At 45.0% G+C, this 17,473-nt stretch overlaps 1 protein-coding gene across 4 annotated transcripts in view; it reads left to right on the top strand.

Moving 5' to 3' along the window:
* Positions 1 to 17,473, top strand: part of PTPRG (protein tyrosine phosphatase receptor type G) — a 450,708-nt gene that overhangs the window by 238,600 nt on the left and 194,635 nt on the right. For all 4 annotated transcript variants that reach the window (XM_059715744.1, XM_059715745.1, XM_059715747.1 and 1 more), the window contains exons 3-4: positions 5,250 to 5,429; positions 11,065 to 11,213. In XM_059715744.1, coding sequence (XP_059571727.1) covers positions 5,250 to 5,429; positions 11,065 to 11,213 — 329 coding nt within the window. The remainder of the gene's footprint in view (positions 1 to 5,249; positions 5,430 to 11,064; positions 11,214 to 17,473) is intronic.

The following is a 17,473-nucleotide window of genomic DNA, read 5'->3' on the forward strand; positions in this document are numbered from 1 at the left end:
TGCACCATCACTAGTCCCCCTTCACTAACTGCTGTCAAAAATTGGCCCTTTGTGGTCCAGAGCGAGGCAGCTCATGCAAATACCTGAGCAAATTGAAATTTAGAGACACAAATGCTGCATTTTCAACTTTCTTCCCCGAGCTCGCTCTTGAATAGTGAACGTACGTCAAATCCTTTGCAAAATGAAGAGCATTATGTAAAGACCTGTATGAAATACAGCACTTTTTATAGAAAAGCAACTGAACTGGTAATTGGAAAATTAATTGAAACAAGGGAAAGAGTACAAATGTGGCTTTAAAAAGTTATATTTTTAAACAATAGCTTGTGAAGGAAAAATAAATACATTTGAATGAGTAAAAATTTCACAAACATTTTTATATAAGCTTTAATTAGATTTTGGCTGAATTCATTATTTTAATGGTTTTTCATTAGCAAAGCATAGTCATTATTTGGGATGTACAGTAGCGAGAAGAAAAACAAGGTAATTTTGGATTCTATTTAAGGAACAGCTTATGTATTAACAAGCCATTAATAAAAATACTGCAGTAATTGACAGAAAATTTTAGCATAAGAAAAGATTTTAGAAGGCTGGTTGAATAAGGAATATTTTCCCACCCTGAAGAAAGTGGGGTTGTTCATTATGGAAACCAGCTAGGAGCGAGAGGTAGTTTCTGCTGTGCATGCATCAGAGATGCTTTGACTCTTAAATCTTATGGAAAGAGAAGAGGGGTACACTGCTGAGATCACTGACCACAGCTCTGATCCCGCTTTGCGGCAATCAGTGGCAGTTTTGCCATTAACTTCAATAAGAGCAAGAGCAAGTCCGTAGAGGCCAGTCATCCACAATTAGCTTCTGAGGTTGCTGGGCCGTGGAAGATCTATGAACCTCCATCGCTCTGCAAACGCCGTGGCTGTGAGAGCACAGCGTTCAACTGCAAACGTGGGCTCTCGGCCAGGGGTGGATATCTGAGGGTCTGGAGTTCCTGGGTTTGCTGGGGGTGGCCAGGATCAGCGTCTGGGTACACCCTCGCTTCCTGATCCCTTTCTCGCTCTGCCCCACTTCTGACTGGCAAGGGAACAGCGTGGCAATACATGCCGGTTTTCCGGGGTGGCAATACATGCCGGTTTTTTGGTGCAATGATACACCCCGTCGTACTGCTGCACGCCGCTCATTGGACTTGTCTTCATCGTCTTAGGTGAGGAATCATTCAGGGTAGGCTGGGACCTCCTCAAAGCGGAGACTGTCCTTCTTCAGTTTTGGGATTGTGCTTAGCCTAGAGTGAGCTAACGTTAATAAATAATGATACTAAAGGTCACCACTACACAGGTCCATAATATTTCTCTCTGCAGATATTCCATCTGGCACGAGAGCTCAAGGACAGGCGTGTTTGACATTTATCATAATTCACATGTGGTCCTGCACTTTTCAGTGGAGCCTTGCATTATTCATCAATAGACGGAGACCTTAAGTTTGCCTGGGTTTGAAAACCATGTCAGCCATTCAAAGCTCAATTTCAGATCATCCCAAACTTCACCCGATTAAAGCCATGATGCTTTGCTCCTGCTGAAATGAAATGCAAATCGTTTTATGTTACTCTATTTCAGATGTGTAAATGTCATGCACAAGATGTAGGGATTTTATACTAGGTTTAAGTTAAATGCAGTCTTTATTTAGTGTCATGTTTTTATTTAAAAGCATTTATTTAAAGTTCTAAAAAACAAAGAATTCAATATAGCAGGACAGGTGCAACTGCAAATGATTAATGATATAATTCTCAGTACTTTATAAAATGTCTAAGACTGAAGAGATTTATACAGTGCAGAATGGCAATGGTGTTTTGATGTAGGGAATAGGTAATCAATACCTGCAAGCTTAGAAAAAGTGTTCTATTTCCTCCACTAATTATATAGGTTTTTTGCAAGGCAAGGGTGTCTGGAGCATGCGACACTTAGAAGAAGAATTAATTTGAAATCTGTAGTGGAAGATCAGTTTCAATTAAAACTGCACTTGAATGTACATGGAAAAAAAGCAAGCAGTTAGGCTTAAACCTTCTCATGGTTACCAGCAAATAAATGAATCCCAAGCAGCTCTTCTTGATTACATTTTTATAGGCATTTAGCTAAATTTTTCTGGGCATGAAATATTATTTATTTTCCTTGATTCTCAAACTCTAAAATGAAAATATGAGGCTTTCCTCCCCTCCCCCCAGCATTTTTCTTGTCTTTTAAACTGCTCCCTAAAAACAATATGGGCTTGGAGATGTATATAGATATATTAGCACAGCTGTCCTGAAATCAGCAGAACAGCTTTGAGTCGCACCTGCTGAGGACCTGGTCCTACCTTGCTAGCTAGCTACAACTGCAAATGTAATAATGCAGAGCAGACATCCTGTGGGAGTTTACATGCCAGAAGTTTTGAAAGAAAATTTATGCAAATTCCTCCCTTTAAATATCTATATATATCTATATGTATCTCATGCTGATTCCACATAGCAGGTCATGAACTTCTAAACCAAAGCTTAGCTTTATGACAGTAATATGCAGTGTCAGGACCTGTTGCCAAAGCACCTGTAGTAAGTTGTAGTTTTGAACTCCCATGAGCATCTTATTGCATTGGTATTTTTAAATGATTCAAGGCTAGTCTGAAGGTATTTTATTCTTACTGTCACATGCAGATCCTTCAGCACTTCCATAGGTAAATCTTGGATTCGAATTGAAAGGGAACTTCTAGCTGTATGGGAAGTAATTACCAAAGCAGTGCTGATAGGGTCAAGTGTCCAAGATCAGCCAAGTGACTTTAAAGTCTGGTTTCAGAAATGATATGGAGAGGTAGTTGGGGTCTTAGTCTTAAGTGAAGCAGGTGGAAACTTAGAAAGTAACTGGTTCAGAGCCATGAGCTTTTATAGGCCACCATCTACCTCATCAGATGCTATCCGTGGCCCAGGGGGGAAGGTGACGTATGGTTTCAAGGTGCTTCAGTCATATTTGAAAACAGGACTTGGGGAGCCTGAAGTGCTCAGAAGTTTTTCATGTGTTGTGCATTATTACGCGTTTGGTATTTTTTATGTCAGGTTAACAAGTTGTTTTCACTTCAAATGGGTCCACGCCATTCACAGTTCTGATTTTCAGAAAGCACGTCACTGGCCCATTTTCAGAAAGGAGCTGATCCTGAATCCCCTCTTGAAACAACTCTCCCATTGACTGTACTGGGAGACTCGAACAGTAGCAGAAGGCGATAGCTGGCAGGCTTGCTACTCCTCTGCAAGGCTGGACCTTTTAAAATGTAAGAGATTAGCAAATGTCACAGCCTAAAAGCAAGTTTGCATTTAAATGCTCATCTAAATTGCCCCCAAATTTACCAAAAACAATTACTAAGGAAGTTCTGACGTGGGAAAAATCTGTATCTAAACAGAGATCTTCCGTTTTCCTGGAATAGTATTTAATAACTTGATTCTCTCTAGTGACAGTACATGGGGAATTAAAGTGGCCTTTGCTAATAATACGCGTAGAATCAAGAGCTACATCAGATTTAAGTCTCGATTAGGCAGATGTCATAGATGATTTTTAAAAGGCTTTTTAATTTTCCCTGATTGCCATCAACACATGAAGCATTTTGTCCAGTTTAAGTTGTAGCATTTGTGTGCGATGATCTGTGGAGTATGAAACCCAGGGATCCGTTAAGCATCCTGCGTTAGAGCAGGCCAGAGGAGGCAAGAGGACATCCTTACAGCCAGACTGGGTAGCACCAGTGATCAACCATCCCCATTGCTTGAGTAAAATGGTACTTTCTGGAGTATCTGTGATTTGCTTATTTACATCACTTGCTCATTTGGAAGGGTAAAACATGCACGTAGGGGGACCAGGCTGCAGTGTGCAATCCACTGGTTCATGCCACGTTTGCCCTGTATGTGGTACGTTTGACACATGTGTGATACATTAGTGTATGCACACGCACGCCTTCAGGGATGTTGTTGCAGGGGGGAACTCGCTAATTTATCAGGATGCGTTAGCATGCATCGGATTCGCTCTGTCCCTCCAGTTTTACTCCTCCGAAACCGTTCATGTTGTGTGTGCAGCTTAAACTACTCTAGTCAGGTTGCGGATGAAATCCTGGGCAACCAGCTTCTTCCCTTGCTCCTGCTGGCCTAGCTTCACATCCCCAGTGGGAGGCTGAAGCCCGAAGAACCTGGAATCAGCATCATCTTCACGCTTCTTCTTTTTGAAATTTTTACAAGTCTGTAAAAGCATCACTGTGAGTGAACGGATGTGGTCTTGAGTGGGTCCAAAGGACTCATATTAGCGTCTTGTTTTTTTTGCCAGCTTCTGAGCACGCATACGATTTAGCAGTGAATGCTCATTACCTGCTGGGAGGAAGACAGTTGCACAAACAGACTTACGGTGCTCTTCTGAACTTTAAACGCTGCTCTGTGGAAACAAAAGTGTGTTGGGGAGGGAGCGTGACAGGGAAGTGTCGGCTCCTGGCACTCTTTCCACTCTTGGCTAGCGCTCACGTAAACGCGGAGTGCTGTTGCTCCATGTGTTTATGCGAGACACTGCTGATTTGTCTGCGGAGCATCACACAGCTCCTATTCATCTTCCTTTGGGAGAGTGATTTAAACCAACTGAGAAATAACATGTGAATAAAATTTAGGTAGTAAAGGGGAAGAAAAGCTAGAGATGGGAGAAACAGGAGGAGCAAGTGATCATATTTTCCTCCGTGCTTTTTCTCTTGACTTGCATATAGCAGATTTGTTCACATTTAATTTCTCAGTTGACTAAGTCCTCTTTCCCTATGCCTGCCGATGTAAAGAAATTTAAAAAAATAGAGGCAATTAATTAATTAAACAAGCTGTCACACAATCTAGAGTCAAGGGGTTATTTGTGTGTTAATTACCTAGTGCGTGCAGGTAAACCAGGCAGCCTCCTACAGCAAGGTGAATAGTCCTGTAGCGCTGCGCTAACTCGTAACTCGGTCGAGAAGGGTTGGCGTATTGTTGATCATTTTATAGAGCAGCAATTTAAAATAACGCCATTCTTCCTCACAGCGAGAAGCGAAGTTCGAGTAGTACGTGAAGCTAATAGATTTCAGTCTTTTCATAGGTTTACATGTCTTAACCTTTTTCAAGTCCCGGAAATGCAGCAGCTGTATAGTTACTGCGGGAATTGAAATGCTTGATCTCCTTGCTTAAGATTAGTCTGTTGGCCATTGACTCATCAGGGCATTAAGTTGTTGGTCTTTCTTTTGAACAGGTACATATGGTCCTGAGCACTGGGTTACTTCAAGCGTGCATTGTGCAGGTAACCAGCAGTCTCCAATAGACATCGTGGACCACGAGGCAAAAGTTGGAGATGAGTATCAAGAATTACAACTCGATGGCTTTGACAGCGAGTCTTCTAACAAGACGTGGATGAAAAACACTGGGAAAACAGGTATGTTCTGCCCCACTGGTCTCCGGAGGCCTGTTTGCACTCCATTAAAAACTCAAGCTATAAGGTGTAAACCATCCTCCTCTCCCACACGCACCCGATTGCCCTGTTTAGCTTTAACCTGAGACCTTCCAGGTAAAGCAGCTGGGTGTTTCTCTTCGCATTCCTTGCAAAGCTCATGCTGCACATCAGTTATTAACAGTTTGCTGAGTTCCTCCTCAGTATAAAATCGTTTTCTTGGCAACTAATTGTGCATCACAATAAAGGTTCGTGTGAGACTTTCAAGATGCATCCTTTAATTATTGGCTGTGAAAGGCTATAGTCTCCAGTGAAATACGTCCCAGTGCAGTGATGCCCTTCTGGATTGAAAAAAAAAGGGGAAGATTTAGAAGGATCTCAAGCAGAAAGGGCGGTAGCTGTGCAAAGTAGCGGAGGTTTTATTAATGCACCGTCGATATCATTACTATATTGAGCTCCGCACTGAAATTAACTCTCTTCGGGTCTATTTGTTCTCGCACGTTGATAAAAGAACCGTCTGAAAACATTGCTTATTTTTTACCAAAACAGTTCAGCAAAAGGTCAAGGCTGATTTATAAGCAAAATTGCATGCATTTGATTACACTCTAATACAGAAATAGTAAAAAGTGGAAATCATAAGAAGAGCCTTTTCAATTGCCAGGTCAAGAATTTTCAGGTAATTGAATTAAATTTCTAATTATGTTTTATTTAGGGGATCTATTTTTATATCTTTATTAATATTCAGCGTCCGGCTCCGAGGTGCTTTGTACAACATTTCTCCCCTCACCGCAGCTCCTTCATGTACGCCGAGCACCCTGATGTGTACGTGGAGAATACTTTTCTGGCCTACAGTGGGCTTTGGATAGGGATCTAAGAGATCAGCCACCAATCTAGTACCTGCCGTAATGAATTGAAAAGCCAGCATGTACATCTTGGGAAGTCCCAAAGAGAACAACAGATGACTCGGTTTTGGGGAAGGTATCGTTCTGGACTGTATGAAGCCTGGGGACCATTTTTAGTCCTGTTACAGACTTCCTGTGTGATCCCAACCAGGTCCCTTATGGTATGTCTGTACCATCTCTGAGCTGAATGCAGACCCACGCCCTCTCGCGCCTCCACAACCTGCAAACCAGGTCACAAAATAAGCTGCATGGATGGCTTAGGGCCTTAGGGCAGCCCTGAGGCACACGCGCTTTGTGTCTCAGGTCGCCACCTGTACAGTGGGAAGAATAGCATTGCCTCGACTGCTTGTGGTATGTGGATAAATCCGTTCAAAATTGCCAAGTGGTCAGATTCAAAGTAAATATGATCCTTGGATAGGCACGTTAGATCACTGTAAAAATTACTGTCTGTGTGAAGGAGACTGGCAAAAGCAGTGGGGGAAAAGTCCTGGAAAGCATGAGGCTGGATATGGAGCAGCTGTGCTGTGTTGACCCCATAGCTGCAGCTGGTCATTTTGGTACCGTATATTCTGTTTGCGTTTTTGATGGCTGCTCATGTCGGGTATAAAGCTATTCAATGCTACAGTCTCCTTGCAGCTTAAGTGATATGCCCAACACCATATGGAAAGTCTCTGGCAAATGGCAGAGAACGTGTATCTTCTGACACTCAGCTGTCTGCCTACCTCCTGCCTCCTAAATCACTGCTCTTCTGTAATTGAGAAAGGGGGAAAATGGAGAAAATATAGTTTCCATCTTAAAAAAAAAAACAAGGGCTGTTCTTCTGTCATGAGGGATGTGGATCCTTTTCAGGATCAATGCTAGTGATGGCGTGTATTTTCCTTGTTCGAATTGTTGGTATCTGTTTTAATACTCACTCAAAGAAGTGCTAGATGCTTCCCTTTGTAGAAAAAGAGTTCTTGAAAGCTACAAAAGTTTACGGCTTCCACAATCTGTGCAAGTTGCATGGAAACGAGTGCAGTAATGGGTGTAACTGGTGACACCGAGGTTAGAAGCCAAATGCTACATTCCCTGCTGCGCAAGATCCTGATTGCGGCCTCGCTGCCCAGGGGTGTTAGGAGGCCGCGGTTAACAGGAATGCACTGGGAGCTTTTCCAAGCATCCTGAGGTTGGAAATGAAGGCCGTGCCTTCTCTCACATCTGCCGAGTGCTTTTGATACTGCTACTCTGTTCAAGGTGTTCATGGTCGGATGTGGATTTTTTCCCGACAGGTTCGTGCCTCTCTCAACGGCGGTAACTGGTTGCCAGTTTTCTTTAGTAGCGTGGGTCTTTTTCCCCAAGCTGCTTCTGCTCTGCTCTGTTTTAAGCTGTTATGCTGAGCTTGTGCACGAGCGATCTGAGCACCTATAGCTGCCCCCTGGCCCTCCACCTTTTCCTGGATTTTGACCTTTTTGCAGGTATGAATTTTGAGTTGGACATTGATAGAGTAGCAAACCACATCGGCTGTTCTGGCTTGTGGGCAGAACACGGGGGCAGGTTTTGTAGTAAATTACTCTGCTTTTTTGGCAGAAGAGTCTCCGGAGCAGATGGCCCCGTGAGACCTTTCTACTACAGACTGACAGACTCAATAAACTAAACGTCTATTTAAGCAATGATGACGGATGGGGAGGGCATTTCTTAGCAGTTAATAACTGGTTGGAGGAGATGCGGGTCCAAGGGAAAGCCAGGGGCCTTTAACCTAGACACTCATTAACTTCCAGGAAATCCCGGACTCGGATGTTGTTATTACTGATAAACTACTAATTTAAAATTGAGTGAGAGAGAGAAATTAATTACTTTTTTTATGCACTGAAAAGTTAAAAGTTGAAATGAAGGTTGCTACCATGACTGTATTAGCTTTCCGGCACTACTATGCTTTTCACAGGTAAAGACCATCTTATGCTAGTGTGTCCCCGGAGCTCCTGGAGCGCTTTGTAGGAAAGACGTGCTGGACTCTCGACTCAAAGAATAAGAGTAAACATCTCCCCTGCCAAGGCCGCCTAGCTAGCTGTGTATCCAAGATAGCTTTGTTGGTCGTTCTCTTGCTCCCTATATTCCTTCCTTCAGTCTCCTTGAACCTTGCGACTCCCACGTTCTCTTCCTGTGGCTGTTTTGTTGGGATTGCACCAAGCGATCTCCTGCTATCCCAGTAAGAGAAGGGATCTAATGGGTAGGGGTCAGCCCAGGGCTTTGCAAGCTTAATGCTCAATTGCTTTCTGCTCCAAAATCTAAGCATTGCCCTCAGCAGAACTGAGACATAACTTTTGCTGGGTTGATTCTCCCCCACACTCTGTGGCTAAATCATCACGTACCCAGAGGCTGAACAGTGGAGTGCATGGGTATTACCGTGCTAGGTAATATTAGACATTTCATGGGGGCAAAAAACCCACCTGCTGGCAGTAGCAGAATGCAGCTGAGGCAGGAAGATGGCAGGAGTGTTTCATATGACACACTGTAGTAGGAGATACTGTAAAATGAACAATTACGTGAACATTTCAGATTGTACATCCTCCTAATTATCCTTTTAATTATTCATCTAAAACAAGTAAAATGACCCCTGACAGAGCCATAAATGATTTAGGTCCTATCAAATATTTATAAGATGCGACTGAGTCCCCACGGTGCATTGCAACAGATGCACACAAATCTGTTTTCCCGTATTCATCATCTTGTGCCTTTTTTTACCTATGGAATTTATAACTGATCGAGCTCAGGCTGCAGTATGTAAAATACTACCAGACTCATCGAGAATTTTTTTAAGGAAAGGAGGAGGAAATGGTGCTTGGTAGCAAGCCAGATTGCGTGCAAAGAAGCTCCGTTTGGCCAGCAGCAAACTCCCCTGCCGGTCGGTACAAGTGGTGCCCGAAAGCTGGATTTGCCCACCTCTGCCCCAGCAGGCCCCTGGCTCAGTGGAAGGAGGCTCAATTATACCTTTATGGCAAGGAGACAAGCGACAAATATCAGCCACATTGCTTAGTGCTGTTACTGTTAGTAAACGATAGCGATAATATCCGCTTATGCCATGCCTCTCATTGCTGAATGGAAAGCCAGTGTCAAACGCGGTGGGAAAACTTCCTGCCCCTGGGGCAGAGGGCTTGACCCAATGATCTTGCAAGGGCCCTTTCAGCCCTAATGTCTATGAAATCTGTGAAAACAGACTCTGAGACAGGAGTGGATTGGTTGAACTGCAGCGGTTGAACCGGGAGTCGAATTCAGTTCTCCCAAGTGCAGAGTTGTATCCAGCCTGCACGCGTGAAAGGTGCTCAGTCACAGGGACGCACCCAGGCTAGCAAGGGGCGCTTTATAGATGAGGGAGTTGAGAATATGGAGAGGCCCAGTTGTTCTCACCTGCACGAAATGGGCAGGATTGGGTGAGGCCTTCTTGGCAAGTGTGCCGACCGGTTTCTGTTTATCCCTGTTTTGCGACGCGGTGGTGTTTCGTGAGCTGGCAGACTCCACCGGTTTGTGCATTACCCAGCGGGAGCGTGTGACATTGCGAGGAGCTCTTCTTGAATGAAGAGGGATAAACTTCATGCCAAGTGCCCTTCGCTGCTGCCACACGCGCTCCCGGGTTTAACGCTGCACCCTAACGTGGCTACGTGCAGCTAAGGAGAGTACACTGCCTGGCTGGGGAGAGGAACCGTGAACAAGGGGGCTCAAATGCCAAGCCTGAAAGGGAGTCCTCCTACCCCAGGCTAGCAAAGCCCCTAAACTGCCGTCTCCTCCAGCTGGCCCGGGGTGGAGCCCCTTCTGAAACGAGCTGGATCTCGCTAGGGGACGGTGGCTCCCTCCACACCAGCCTGGACCACAGGACACAGCTAGCTGCGAATGCATCTGCCGCCTATGCAATCCGTGGGGAAAAATGAGGACTTTCCCTTGCTCCTCCTTCTCTGGAAGGTGTCACCTACTGCAGAGCTGTACTTAGTGACCTTGACCCCGCGTGGGGCTTGGGGGAATAGGTGGGAGGGAGCTCTTTTGTATAAGAGCCTTGCTTCCCTTCCAGTCTGAGCATTTTGCTAGTCCTGAGTGCAGCCAGGACTAGCAAGAGCCTTCCCGTGGCCCTTCCACGCGTGGTGCAGACCTCCCCAGGGCTGGTTAGGCAGGCACAGAGCTGGCTGACGTGGGGCGGCGGGCACTGTTGTGTGTGCCCCAGGGCCTGTGCAACTCAACGACTTCAGCCTCAAATGTGGGAAGGTGCGCTGGCTTCTTGGCAGGTGCAAACTATATTGGGAATATAAAGTAAAACTGCACACGTGTTGGCATTAGCAGATTCAGCAGAAATTAATGTTAGATTCACAAAGGCAGATTCAGCATATTCGCCCGTCTCACAGATGCTGATGGGAGTTGCCTAAAGGTTGAATAAAGGTAATAGTTTAGCCATTGCTTGGCAAGTGAATGCATGGAAACTCCTCCTTGGCTGGCCTTTTTTACAACATTATCCTGTTGTTTCCTTGGGATCTGATCTCCCGCGAATGCACAGGCATTGCTCATATTTGTGCTGTTCTTCTAATGAGACTGTAGTACCAGGAAAATAAACTACTCCCCCCATTCAGATGAATGTAATATACTATATTAATCCAATAAAATAACCTAACCTGATCAACAAGTCCCTCAGTAACCATGAACGCAGTGGCACAAATGCACTAAGCCTCTCCTTCTCCCTTTCTTTCTTGTGTGTGCAGTCGCTATCCTCCTGAAGGATGATTATTTCGTCAGTGGTGCCGGACTGCCAGGCAGATTCAAAGCAGAAAAAGTGGAGTTTCACTGGGGTCAGAGCAATGGATCAGCTGGCTCGGAGCACAGCATCAATGGCAAGAGGTTCCCTGTCGAGGTAAGTGGAAGAGAAGTGCGCTCCTGGTCTTGCAAAAAAATAACGTGCTGCGGTAGTTTGTGAGGGATCTGAAACACCAGTGTCTTTCCTACGGGCAATCTATTGCTTTTGTGACCTCTTGGTATTCTGACTATCATTGCTTGTGCTGTCAAGATGTTGTCCCCTCCTGCTCCTGATCCCTGCTTAAAACTCCCCTTGCCATGAGGTCTACAGCTAATTACTGACAGCAGTTAGGCAGGCGCGGTGCGGAGACCATTGCCTGTCTTCCCTGTTCTCCCTTGGTTGTCTTACACTCCCCATCTCTGTCGTAGTCGCCCGTTTCCTCCTGTCTCGTTCTGTAATGGTGAGCTTGTGTGGGAGGAGCAGACTTGCTATTGTGCCAAGCACCATGGCTTATGATTGCGGCTCATAAGCACTACCACAGCACTCAATATTGTTGTGCCTGTGCCTTTTCTTTTCCTTGCCATGAAATTTTGCTGATAGCGCTCAGCTTCTATGGTAGGGCTTGCATTGCAGATGAATAGCACAAAAGGGAGCTTTTGCTGTGAATCCTATCCCTATGCTAAGCACTTGGGTAGAGAGGAAAGGCGGTCTTGGGAGCCTGTGGGTGCCGTTCTCAGGCTCCACCACAGTTTATCGTGTACAACTTTGGGCAAGTTGCTTAGCGGAGATTTCCAAAAGGCTGAAGGGAGGCAGGGACTGAATAGTCACACCTCTACAGATCTCCCTTCCTGCCTCCGTTTCTCATCTGTAGAATAATAGCTTTTCTGTCCTCCCAGTGTATGAGTTGGTTGCAAGGCCTTGAGGCAAGGATACTCTAACCGTGTGTTTAGGCAGCACCTTGCACAATCCGGGCCTTGATGTCTCGGGGACATCTACCCTGATAACAAGGTATTAGTTTTTGTGTTGACCCTTCTTTTACAGTTGGCAGTCCTGGGATGAGCACAGGTGGGTTTTGTTTTATTTATTTAATCAATCAAATAGTTAGCTTAGCCCCTGTCATTCCTAGCCCCCCTCTTTTTTCATCATAACCACATGGGTGTCTGAACACGGATGTCCTGATGCTAGTAGATTCACTCCCGTCCTTGCTTCCTTCCTTGCTTGCTTCCAAGCGAGACTAATTATAAAAACTTGGTCTCTCTTTTTGGGATGCAGATTCCTTTAGCAAGTGCACTCTGCACACTTGGACCGCTTCATTGAAACTCCTGCCAAAGAAGCCGCATTGATTTTTTCAGGGGTGCTGTGGTTGCTCAGACACTTGCAAGGACCCAAACTTGGAGCTCAGACCCGCATACACATGCTCACACTGTAGTTCCTTGCACAAGGGGAGCAGGCCCCTCCGAGATGTAACTGCGTATGTATTTGCAGGATGGAGCCTTTAATTTGTAACACTAATTGCAGTTCAGCCTGTAAGTGCCTGCTGTAAGCTTAATTGACTGATGCTGGGAGCTCTGTGCCAGAAACATCGTGCTGCATTCGAGAGGTGGCGTTTCTAGGAAAGCTATAAAAAGAAAAGAAAATAGTCCAGAACACAACGATGATGGCCCCACTGAGCGGAGCCCAGGGGCACGGGTCAGGCATTTGTGGAGTACTCAGGTGCACTTTGTATTCCAGGTTTGGCACAACGCTAATGTCAAAGCGTTTGAAAGCAAATGTTCTCCGAACCTAATTGGGAAACCAGATGTGGACTGTACGAAGTCCATTAGATTCAAAGCACACCCCCTGGGAATGCAGAGAAATCTGTTTCATCGCTCTGCAAACACCAAGTTTAGACGTGTATTCCTCTGCAAAACAAAATACTTGCTGCTAGTCTTTTTGCTGAAGAGGATGCACTGCTTGCAGGAACTAATTAGAAATGTCAGATATAATACAGAGCCTTATTGTTTGACCATGTTGTTTGTTTTTTATTATTACAACTAATGTGTCAGATGGTAAGGCTGTCTATGTTAATTGGTTTCCTTCATTGAAGCCCATCTGGATCATATTTTTTTTGTGATTTATATGTTAAATTAGTGGATAAGATATATGAGAATGTCCTTTCACTTCATACTTTAAAAGCAAATCAGATCAAAGGCCCTTTATCTTCCCATACTTTTATTTATACATAGCATAATTGTCATGCCTTTTCAAAACACAGCACACACGACAATGTTTTAAATGGTTAGTATCACAGTGCAAGCTCAACAGCTCATCTATCTATTCGATGCTCTTTGCTGATGTTACAGCAATCATTATCCAGGCACTGTGGGCTTGGCTGTATCTGAAGCCACTATCCTCCTTGAGTGGCGGCTGCCCACTGGACCTCGAGCCTCTGCCGACAGCCGTGTGCTAATACCAGGACACTAATATTGGCTGGCACCGTGTCGCCTTGACTCTCTCTGCTTCCTCTCCACATATTAGTGCCCGTGGCTGAGCTGGGTTATTAAGTAGTGCTGTGATGCTGAGGATTAAATCAGTATGATGAGAGTAGCACTAATTCTGGCGAGGAGCATGCGGGCTCCGTACCTGCGTGCAGATTCTCCACTCGCACACGCACCTTTCCCCCAAAGTTGTTCATGTTGCATTCCCCCATTGTAATGAGTGGCTGACTCCCATTTTGTGCTGTTGTCATTCTGTTCGGTTGTAATGAGTTCGGGTTGTTTTTTTTCCTTTCTAGCGTCACAGTAGGATGAGTGTGCGCCCAAAAGCTGGAAGGCATTTAAACTATGAAGTGATAAAAATTAAAAAAGGAAAAGAAAAAAGCTTCCCCCAGGCCAGTATAGGACCCAGGTTCTCCTCATTAGAGCCAAGAGTAATAACAACAGCAGTTTCATCCCTAGCGCCACGGCATTACTTAATAGACCTGTCTAGGAAGAGGTTCGAACACGGGAGGCAGGCGCGGGGTGAAAGCACACCGTTATAGGAGCTCGTAGGCAGCTAACGGCATTCAGCACCTCAGTTGCAGCACCACTGTGATTTTAAGTTGATTCCTATTCATTTTTATGCAAAATGCTGATTATTTCTGTGAAGAGCAGAAATCAGAAGAGTGATTTTAATCATGACTGTGTTAATTTGATGTGAGCTTCGGCTGTTTATGAGCTTTCTTTTTAATGGCTCTAATTGTCAGTTATAATGTGAACACCATTATACAGTAATATACAGTAATTTATTTAGTAAATGAGAATTTTATTCCAAGGACTGTACCGCTGCATGCCATGGAGACCTAATCCCTTTAAACTTACATGAGCAAACTCGTACTGTCTGGGCCAAATTTGTAACTGGGACTTCAGCTTGGCTTCTAAGATTGCAGCTGCAATTCTGTGCACATCAGCTCCTAGGTTTGCATTTTAGGAGATCTGTTGCTGAGCAGCACAGAGCTCAACGGGTGATGGAAGAGCTAGTCTCCCTCCGTGTGGATGAGCCTGATTCTCTGGAAAAATATTCCACCCTGTGTCAACTGACCCGTTTCCCTAAAGGACCCTCGCAAACAATCATTTGCACAAGCAGTTCTTGCTCCTCGTGAAATCCAGCACCTAGGACATTCTTCTGGATCTCAGATGATCCTTTGTGTCACTGCTCAGCTCTCTCGAGCAGTTCCCGTTGCCAATTGTACCGAGCGAGACCAACACTGTAGATGCCCAGATCTGTAGAGGGTTGCTTCTTGGCGAACACGATCCTTTTACCTTGGTGCAGCACGTTGTGCTACCGTATATCATGCACCAATACATTGGGAAGCATTATGTTCCTAATTAAAAAAAAAAAAAAAAGAAGAAAGCATGGCTTTTTTTATTTTTTATGGCAAATGCATGAAATCCATCATCCATGTCTCTTTTTACCGGTAATATTAATGCCTTGTGCCATACCTGAGGTCATTTATCAACAATGATTCTGAAGTCTTGGAACCTCTTGATGAAATGAGGGGAAGATATGTGTCTTTTTGTACTTAAAATTGAGTCCTGGTTCATGCTCTGATTTCTGAGCGTCATGTCTACTGCTAATATTGGGTCCATAATGGTTTTGGGTGAACTTGTCAAGGCTTTCTGGACTTACCCAAAGAAAAGCATATTATGAAATATTTTCTGGAGACCGGTGGAGAAGCTCCCAGGCTACTTTACCATGCTACAGCTGCCTTGGTCGTTGAGCAGCTGTAATTTTGCTAAGATTTTCTTTGCAGTGGGCTGTCAGCAGATGTGCAGATTTCTAGGCGCAGGGAGCCAGCAGCAGTTTCATGTGCTCATATGTCACTTGCTCTTCCAATTCTGTGTGTTCGTCAGGCAGGAAGTAGAAGTCAGTAAAATGACAGCAGGACCCAAAAAAAGGACCGTTGGAAATATATCACAGCAGGAGACTTCAGCTGGGCAAGGGAATTCCTCTGTAGCGCTTTCTTGGACGATGATCTTGTAGTTGTGGGCCGGTGCTTAGGGCTCCCGTTGACGGAGGCCTTGGCCGTCTGTGTATTGGTCGTGCAAAGTAGTTCTCGGGGACTTTCACCTGCCGGTTGCTGTCTCGCTCTGCATCTGCTTTGGCATTTCCAGCTTCATCTTTCAGGCGAGGAAGTGATGGCTCAGGTATTCCCAAGCCCCATCTCATTCTTTTGGCAATTTCAGGCAGGCTTTTTTTTGTTAGCTCGAACCTACGCTTCCCCCACGTTGCCCCCCAGACCCAAGATGATGGAGAAAAGGTGGAACACCAGGAAGTGCCGGCGACGCGGCACCCTCCCAGCCTCTCCGCTTCTCCCCCTGAGTCTTCCCCCATTTATAATGGTCTATTGGGCTTGTCATCACCAGGAATTCAGCGTGGCCTGATTTCAAGGCATAATATTGACTTTATTGAGCGTGTGATTGTCTGGGTTTCCCTGGCATTGCAGTGCCACTCCCATGATCGGTGTGAGCAGAGCCTTTTGCAATCAATCATTTTTTCTATTCTATAGTGGAGCTGACGCACTTTCCCCTTGCGATCGCTGTTTGTGCTTCCCTTATAGTGACAGGGGAATTGCTTGAGTCATTAATTAAAGCCTTTCTTGCAATAAAGGTTCCAGTTTAGTGCAGAATGCTTCATGCTCTCATAGTGAAATATTTAATCTCCATCTGGCTGATCTTTTCTATGAATGTCCTGTGATAATTAAGAAGAAACATGAGAGGATGGCCTGAAATTAAAATGTGCTTGGTGGAGGTGTTAATGCAGCACAGGACTGCTCGTGCTGAGACCAGGACAAAATTTAGGGAAGTAAGAGTAGTCTGTTTTATGGTGTTATCCATTTGCTGCCTGCCAGACTCCAGCGATGCACAGTTGCTTACAGATGCATGCAGAGTTTCATTTCAAAGGAGCCATCCAGTGGCGTGATACAGATACAGCTCCTTCAGGGTTTGCTGGGAATGTCCTGCTTGCCTGTTAGGATTTTCCCTAGCTTATTGAAAAGGTCTGAGTCAGTAGCACTACACTGCAATTACAGTATGTTAATGATGGGCTAAGACTTGTACATTCCCTCTTAACATAAATCCCTGATTTTCTCCATGATTAATTGGAGTCTGGAAGACTGGCAAGGAGGAGAAGGATCAGGTGGAGGTGAAAGTAAGAGATAAGAGGCTGACAGCCAGCTCCTGTTGTAAAGGAGAGTTATTTTGAATAGGCAAAAAATCAATAGAGAGGTTGGAGAATTTGACAGAGTTATAAAAGCTGTTTTAATGGAAGGTGGCAGATTCAGTGGGACTCTTGCTTGATGCTCTGGAGCTAGAAAACTGGAATAGGAAAATCTTGCTTGCAGTGTTAGGGGGACTTCGCTTGGTCCCTATGCTAGGCTGTGTGTATTAATAGTACAGCATCAGGGATAATTTTAAAAATTGCAGACTTTTTTGGTAGGTCCAGCAGCTTGCCAGCGTTCTCTGTCTTCATGTTCTGGAATAGCGACTCTAAAAGGAAATGCTGCATCTTCCCTGTTTTCTTCCCTACCTCAGTGCTAAGGACAAAGCCAGTACGTCAGGTCCTAAGAGGCAGGTCAGGAGGACGTCTCTGCTCTCTTTTGCTCTTTCTGGTAGGAATTCCACCGGCGAAGTCCAGAACGAGCAGCTGGTAACTTAAACCTCCACGTTTAAAATAAAAACGGCCAGGGTAGGGGAGGGAGTTTTCTTAGAGAGAGACCTAAGCGCAGCTGTGCTGAGCTTGCCTTCCAGTTTGCCGGACGGGGCATTTCTGTGGCTTGTAGGAGTTGCCCGGTGCGGGCATGTGTTTGGCTGCGTGCCGTATGTGGGGCATTTGCAATGGTCATGTCACCATTGGTCTTC

The sequence above is a fragment of the Alligator mississippiensis genome, chromosome 12, assembly GCF_030867095.1.
Source record: "Alligator mississippiensis isolate rAllMis1 chromosome 12, rAllMis1, whole genome shotgun sequence".
Taxonomy (NCBI): Eukaryota; Metazoa; Chordata; order Crocodylia; family Alligatoridae; genus Alligator; species Alligator mississippiensis.